The sequence below is a fragment of the Seriola lalandi genome, unplaced genomic scaffold (assembly GCF_002814215.2).
Source record: "Seriola lalandi dorsalis isolate HSWRI2012SDOR001 ecotype SW California unplaced genomic scaffold, Sedor1 jcf7180002054313, whole genome shotgun sequence".
NCBI lineage: Eukaryota > Metazoa > Chordata > Actinopteri > Carangiformes > Carangidae > Seriola > Seriola lalandi.
The window spans coordinates 346508-355188 of NW_019524866.1; the positions used below are offsets into that span (position 1 = coordinate 346508).

Sequence of the window (8681 nt, forward strand, 5' to 3'; positions counted from 1 at the left end):
ACTGATTATTAAAGTGAAGATGCTTTAGGCTATTTAGTGTTTAATCCCTTGAAACAAGGTTACTGATAACATTGATACTGAAATAGTTATAAAAGTAAGAAGTGTGTGTGAGAAAGAGACACAGAGAGAGAGATTGCAGGGAAGCACGTTGAGGGGATGGCTAGTGAATAGTGTGTTTGTGTTTGTGTAAGCCACATGAGAAGCTGCAGAAACTGACAGCAAGTACCGTCTGTCTGAGAGAAAACTGTAGGGCAATAATGGCTGTTTAACTACCAAGTACTTTACCTTTTTCTGTGTTGATTGAGAGATCCCAAGCAGCAGAAAATGACATATTGTTAGATGAAGTGTGTCCTGAGGCTGTCTTTGATAGTTTCTTGTAGAGAGGAGCAGGATATTGCTGTTCAAGACTTAAGACATAATGTAACTGCATTATAAAGCCTACATGAACTGCATTCTTCAAACTGCAAACTTCAGGGAACTATTTATTTATTTATTTAAATTTTCAGTTAACTTTATAAGAGATGCTGCTGACCCTGGGAACTCCTTGCACTTTTTGTTTTTGTTTGAACTTAAAACAAAGATAAGTGAAAGATTAACATTTCAGTTATATTGAAATTTTGGAAAACTTTATTTACTGTAGAAAACTTTAGTGAGCTATTTATTTGTTTAAGTTTTCATTTAACTTTATAAGACATGCTGCTGAGCCTGGGAGCTCCCTGCATTTTTTGTTAGAATTTTAAAACAAAGATATCTATTGTCTAAGAAAAAAAAAACTTTAACATGTTGCAAATCTGAAAAGCTGTTAAATAAACATATGAATAAAGGCATTTGAACAAAGTTAAGTGGAATTTTTCCATTATTCAAAATTTTCACGCCAATATTTTCCCTTTTATTGCAAATAAATATCAGCTCCAAATATCGGTTATCGGCCTCCTTGACTACTAATAATCGGTATCGGTATCGGCCCTGAAAAAACCATATCGGTCGATCTCTAATATGGATTAGCAAAATTGATCACTGTACCCTCCGTAGACAGTTTCCCTTTGTTCATTCAATGCTTCTTCTGATTCATATGCATCTTTATCAAATACTCATTTTGGGCAAAAGGATCATGAAGAGCATTTCCATTATCTCTTTGGAGTTGGAAGTTCCAGCAAAGAGGAAATGACAGATGATGCTGGGGAATAATGACATGCAAAAAGGAAGGAAAGTGGGAGGGTAAAAGTGAGGATTGAGAGCTCACAGAAAATAAAAAAAAATAAAAAAAATATCACAATTTCAGAAAACTTTTCTAGGCAACGACCCAAATTAAGCAGTTAATTGTCTTGGGACCAGATATCATTATATCTCTGAATTGTCCCATTTTGATGCCTCGATCCACTTGTTCAAGAAATGTTATTTTACTACTTCTGAATCCAAAGTGAACATGTATAACAATGTCACGTTGTGCACTATAGCTATGCTCACTTGTTGCTGAGCCACTGCTGTTTAAATCAACTTTATTTATAGAGCCCTTAGACACAGGCACAGGCTCACACGGCATCAAAACAGCCACGCTGTGAAACAAGAAGAAGTTGAAAACATTCAATTGAAATGACATACCCAAACACAGTAAACAAGTTAATGCAGGAAAAATTTTTACATGAAACAGACAGAATAAGAACATGTACAGTAAATGACTGACTGTGGCGCAGGGCATCATTATTATGTGGTCTGACCTCATCATTTATCCTAAAATAGGACATCACTGAGGCTAATTTATGGTTCTGTTCAAGAGGTAGAGTGAGTCATGATTTTGGGGTCAGACGCTGACACATAATACTGAGAGAAATGTGAAAATGTCTGTTTGACTCCAGTTATTATACTCAAAGCTCAGATGGCTAAATAACTTGAGCAGCAGTCAGGCAGAGTGCAAGTAAAGTTCAAAAGATTTGAGGACAGGCAGACAGTAGGTTCATGTTGGCCAAACAAAGCCCTCCTTAACTGGTTGCAACACCGTCACAGAGCTAAAACATATACACAAACACTTTCATGCCCACCGTCACAGCGATGGACAATTTAGAGATTTTCAATTAACCTAGTCTTTGGCCTGTAGAAGCATAGTCCTCAAATAAATCAAAGATGCATAACTGATATATAGCTAAAATTATATGTGATCAACTTAAATGCATTGTTATAGATTAAATGTATGCAACCATTGGCCACTTTATTAAGCACACCTGTACAGTCTAATGCAACCCAATACTACTGTTCTGTCATCAAGTCTGTATAATGTTAATTCAATTGCATGTTTTAGCATTCAGGTCGTAGTTAGTGCTGCTGTTGTGCTGGGCCGAATGACATTCAGAGGTGTTTCTAATATTCTTTCCCATTACGTATTAAAAGCGATCTTATGACCTTAGTAATTAACATATAATTGAATTCACACATTTCTGACAATGTCAACAAAATCTGAACATTATCTTTATAAGTGTAATTATTGTAGTGGGCAGTTGTACTGGATTGCATAACGTTGTACAGGTGTATCCATTAAAGTGGCCACTGTTGTATAAAGTCATTAAAACTAGCTGAATCTTGACCAGCCACAACATGAAAATGCTACTTAGACTTTATTTTACACTATTTATGAACTATTTAATACTATTTACTATTTAATCATTCCTAATGAAATAAAGAATACAAGTAAAGTTTCAAGCACTGTGAGTAAGCAAGGGGAGTCCAAAATCAGTCTGTTAGATTACAGAGACAAGCTCATTAACTGTTGAAAATTGATTAGTGATTATAGAGTTATCTGATAAAGTGCCGCCTAAACTAATGTGATAACACTCTATTAAAGACAATAGTTTAAACCTTAGCCAGAAATTATTTTGTGAGTGCAAGGAGAAATTTTGCAAGGTACAGAACTGGGGTATTGCTGCAGATTGACATTGCAGGAAAATAAAAATGCCTACTGACAGAGAATGCATGAGGATGCCTGCTGGTAGTAGTGAAGGAGACACTGTTGTTACAATGAATTTACAGGCTTGTTTCTGACTGTTCAATATGAACCCCCCCCTATTGGAATCACAAAAACACATACAGTATGATGGGATTTTGAAAATAAACTGTTACTATGTCCAAGTCATTTTTGTTGACCACTAAAGGCTCCCACAAGAGAATAATAACCCAGAACACAAGTGTCAGTAAGGTCTCACATTTGATATCTGTGTGTGTGTGTGTGTGTGTGTGTGTGTGTGTGTGTGTGTGGACAGATTCACAGAAGACTTGCAGTTCAGAAAAGACCATGGAGAATAAAGGATGTGTTGTATCCACAGGCAACTGAAACAGGAGTAGGAGGAAGAAGGAAAAGCAAATGAAAAGGTGAAAGAAGAGAACTGTAGGGAAGAAAAGACGTCCAGCACAGGATGAGGACATACAGGCAGCTAAGTACACGTGTGCATAATTCCATTATGTACTAATTCAGTAAACTCAACAGATGAAGCAAGGAGAGAGGCAGGTGAAAGAGAGTTCAGAAAGATAAAACAGAGACGGAGGGAGACAAACAGGCGGACAAGTAGGTACGCAAACAATAGGTGCGTGTGCTTTTTGTGAAGTCTTTTCTTCCAGCCTGTCCACACTGCGCCCACTGCCCACTCAGAATACCCAATGACCTGTGACCTCTGCACATCCAATCCACACCACCCCCCTTTCATTCTCTCCCTTATTCCATGTCTCAACCACTTTTGTTCTCTCCCTGCCACTCTCATTCCATCCCTACCTCCCTCCAACCTGTCAGCTCTCATCATTTGCTCCTCTGGGTGCTGATGTGTGATTGCTGAAGACAATTATGAAAAAAAAAAAAAAAATAGATGGGTGAGTGTGTGATTCAGAGCCAGGACTCCCTCTGTGTCAACATGGGAGAAGGCAGACCCCGGCAGTCTCCACTATGTGTGTGTGTGTGTGTGTGTGTGTGTGTGTGTGTGTGTGTGTGTGTGTGTGTGTGTGTGTGTGTGTGTATGTGGCAGAGAGGCAAAACGAGCTGGCAGCTATCTGACAGCTTGTCCCAACTATTAAAGTAAACAAACCCACCTACACACAAACACGCACATATACGCAAACACACACACATTGTGCATTGTGTGTGGAGTCGTGCTGACAAATGATATCATGATGATGATGATGGTTCATGTGAGTGATTACAGCTATGATTACACACCATTATTGGTGAATATGGCAGTGGCAATGATTACAATGATAATGAAGCTGATAATAATTACACGGCTAATGATAATGGAGATTGCCAGTCTGTTGTCTCCCTGGATACACACTATGTTTTCCCCTTTACTGCTGTTAATGCTACAGGGAAGCGAGAAAACTGATACAAGAGGAGAGTTTGGGAAAGCAAGTCTCAACTCACATCAATCATTTGACATGCATCAGCAAAGAAGAGCTGTATTTATGGCATCGCTGAATGCCCCAGCCCTTACCCACATATATACACAAACACACACACACACACGCACACAAACACATAAAATTGTGTCTACATTTGCAGAGCGGAGGATTGAGCGTCGAGACTGAAAGAAAACGAGAAATGCAAAATCTAGCTCCTGTAACTGTCATATTTGCATAAAGATAGAGTGCCAGTTACTGTATAGATAGAAGCCCCACCCCATCTCCGAACGTGTGCGTGTGTGTACTTTCTACTTCTCTGTTTGCGGAGCTGCCATGAGGAAAAACACCTGTCGTTTATAAAAAAACATGAATAAGGAGAACCTTACCCTCTGGACACACACACACACACACACACACACACACACACACACACACACACACACACACACACACACACACTACCCTGCTGATGCAGACATGATACACCTCTCCTTGTGCACACACAGGACATACCCTGAGGAATAACACAGCCCCCCCCACACACACACACACACACACACACACACACACACACAAACAAACACAGAAAGAACCTGCCTCACAGGTACAAAGACAGATAGCAGGGGGCTGAGAAAAGACCCTCTGCTGTTGTGCCCCCTGCACATGAAGATAACACCCCTATGCACACAGACACACACCCATGCACGAACGCACGCACACACAACTTTATTTAACAATGTAAACACCTGGTGGCTTGCTCACGCTCCTCAGACCCGGATACGCCAGCAGGACAGCACACACACATTTACAGAGAGGAGAAGGTGTTCAATTTCCATATCTCTATACGAGAGGGAAATGTTTCCCAGAGTAACTGACAGTAATCACATTTTTTCATCAGCTGTGGTCAGATCAGTAAGTAGTGTGAAGGTTGGAAGCGTGGAGGGAACCTTCCTTAAATTGTCCGCTGTGAAGCCAAATCAGTCTTCAAGTGAAATGGACAACACTGCAAGAGGTTTTGAGCCAGTTAAGCACTAAACTGTCAGTCAGACAGGTTCCCAGTCGACACCGGAGGCTAAGTGGAGACTGTAATGCGTACGGGCAAGGTGAACTGCAACTACAGCTGTGATATAACAATATCTTTTTTTTCTCAATTTTCAGAATTTCCCAGGGGCTGTGGGACCCAAGTGGTGCTAGATTTGTTCAAAACTGTAGCGAGATGTAGAGGTCTGGATGAAAATCTTTAACCATTTATTCAAGTACATATTTTTGACTTAAAGATGAGTGAATGTCCTCTATGCAGGCATTTATACATTTTGCATATTAACAGACAACTTCAGCCAGGCAAGGGTGACTAAGATCACCTGAGACAAGAAACTGCAACATGGCTTACAGCATTTAATCATCTTCAAATAATGGATAATCTTAATGACGCTATATAATTAAAAAAGGGAGCTGAAAGTTGTATTAAAGTTTCCCTTTGTATCTGAGCATGTGTGCAAATTCAAACCACTTGTATAATCATCTATTCCTATTAAAGAAATAATAGCATGCTTTCCCACTGGTGTGCTGTGACGAGAGCTTTTTCCTCTGGGCCTCTGTCTCAGAACACTAACAAAGCAATATTAATGACTGTGGTCAAATATAATGTGTTAGATGTTACGCAGCAGTTTTTCCACATCTTAAAGTGGGATCACTGTTCTGATGGAGCATCCACATCACCTCCCAAGACAAACATTCAAACTTACGGCCAACTGCCATGACAGCTATTAACAAAATTTGCTCATCAAGTAGTTTCACTTGGCTGTCACATTATTATCTTACCTAAACTACGATCAGGAACTACTGCATTCCCCCCCACCCCACCCAGCGCACCTATTGTTCTTGAAGTGAACGACTTTCTAATCTAGTACAACTAGATTAGAATCCTTGGCTTGGAGATCATTTTGTCAGTGTTCACAAGCAAACACAAATGGCCAGCACTATAAAAACGGGCCCTAAAAGGTCTTTAAACTGCATATTCAGTCATTAAAGCCAAAGATAGTCAATTTAGAATAAGTTGAAACCAAGTATAGCAGAGCATCCTCCCTGTAATCACTGAATAAAAGACAAATTCATAACTCAATCCATCAATTATTTTTATGGACTTCTGAGCCCTGATCAGTTCTATTGTATATTGTAGTAGCTCCTGTCTCAGGCTGTGCTTTTGAACACCTCTGTGTTAAATGGATGACAAACTGTATGCACATCTAATTCCACAGAAGTTGACATATTTAGCTAAAAACTAGCTAAGGTAAATATGCTTATGGGTGGAGACTTAAATAGTTTCACTGGCAGAGGATGATGTGTCTGTAGATAATTAAACCTGCCTCCTGAGGCTGATTCTTGCTCTCACTTCTCTTTAGCGTGGGGGGGATTTCTTATTGTGTGTATCAGGCCTAAATTCACAACCCTACCACTACACACATTTATAAATAGTTGCGTTAATCTAACACAGGATGTGTGCACTAAACAGGGAATAAAAATAGAAAGTTTCCTCCTGCACTGTTACCATCATATTTACATTTTTTTTCAACCCATTTGTTTATATGCTTACTCAGTGACAACATACAGTATGCTTTGTCATTTGAAATCTGCTGTTAGTGGTTTGGAGAAGCCTCTGCAGCGACAATGGGACCATGCAGCAAAAAGCAGCATGTCAGCAGTTTGAATCATATGGGAATTTAGAAAGAGCACTTAGAGCAGGGTTTTTATTTCTCTCCATTCCCTTTGTGTTTGTGCTGCCCTCACTACTTTCTATTATTCTTATAAATGTTTGTTATAAAACTCCATAGAAATGAATGGAATTTCTGTCTCTCTTGTAATTTAATATATTCTAAGAACTCCCACTATATTTTTGCCTTGACATATTTCATACCTGTAGTGTTAAGAAGTCTCACCTTAATTTTGTGGACGGACTTCCCTTCCTCCAGACCTTGGGTCCACACCGTGATGCCTGCCTTGGTGTGGGTCAGACTCCAGCTGTCCTCGCTCAGGCACTCGGCCTTGAAGCTGGCGAACGCCTGGTCGTCCGGGACGGTCACAGTCTGTCCAGACATAGCTCGTTATCGGGAGAAGGTAGGAGGAGAGAGGGGAGGGTTTAGGAGACTCCTGGTGGGCCCGAAGTAGACACGGTGAGCCGGGAAAGCAAAGGAAAGCCGAGAGCCAGCCCCTCTTGTGCTCCTCTTCAGTAGGAATAACTTCTAACGTCTAATTCAATTTCCTCCTTGCAAGAAGCTTTTGTGGGCTGCACCGCGTCTTGTGATGATCTGTGTGCGTGTGTGTGCGCGCGCGCGTTCAGGGAGGTACAACAACCGCAATCCACCCTGCACAAACTAATCAAACAGATGTGTAAGCACAGCCCCACACAGGTGTGAGCACGCGAAAATAAGGCAGAGAAGTGTCGGAAAAAATGAAAAGAACGAGTGAAATGAGCCTTGTAGTTGATCTCGGTTGGTTGAATAAGTTTCAGCAGGTTCAGCAGTCCTCAGAAACAGCCGCTCACCACACACACCATATGTTTCTGTTTTCGCTTGTCACTCTCTCTCTCTTTCTCCCTCGTTCTTTCTCTCTGTCTGTCTGTCTCTCTCTCTCTTTCTTTCCTACCTATCTTTTCCTCTGTGTCTTTGCCTTTCTCCCTCGGTGGTGGTCTTCTGTGAGATTACAATAATTTGCAGCAGCTCTCCATCGCTGCGTCGCAGCTGTGGCAGGTGGCAGAGGAGATGCGGTGAGAAATAAAAGGAAGAGGAGGAGGAGGAGGAGGTGGAGGGGGAGAGGAGGACAAATCAGGCTGAACAGGCAGGAGACGCAGCGATGGAAACGCCTCCCTTTGCTGCCTTTAGGTGCTCCTCGTAAAGCTCAGAGGTCTGCCTCGGGCACATTTTGTTCGTTTAACTTCCTTTGATTGGAAATCAGATAAGGAGACTTTTAAGGAGTGTTTTTTTTTTTTTTTTTGTTTGTTTTTTTGCTGCTTCTGCTCTATTGTAGAAATCCCACTCAGCTCTAGCTAAATGAAAACTTAAATAAACAGTATCAACACTACTATCCATTCCTATTATAACCTATTTGATATTTCCAAATTAATCTTAGTCAATAAAAAACACTAGAGCTTAATTATATAATTAGAGCATACTATAGCACCTATTACTAGAGCTTTAATATATCATTATTGCAACCTGCACATTAAACCCAAGATACCAGATACAGATAGTAGCTTTAGCATAGTCTATTACAGACTCTTAATATTTTATTTATCAAGTTAATTTGTGTGT

The 8681-nt window shown here is 40.4% G+C and overlaps 1 protein-coding gene across 2 annotated transcripts in view; it reads right to left on the reverse strand.

The window, feature by feature from the left end:
• stard10 (StAR related lipid transfer domain containing 10) overlaps window positions 1–8152 on the reverse strand; it is a 16830-nt gene extending 8678 nt beyond the window's left edge. The window contains exon 1 of one of the 2 annotated variants that reach the window (XM_023406610.2): window positions 7311–8152. In XM_023406610.2, coding sequence (XP_023262378.1) covers window positions 7311–7469 — 159 coding nt within the window. In that variant the 5' untranslated portion in view covers window positions 7470–8152. The remainder of the gene's footprint in view (window positions 1–7310) is intronic. The other variant, XM_023406609.2, reaches the window with a different exon arrangement.
• Window positions 8153–8681: the final 529 nt, after the last annotated feature.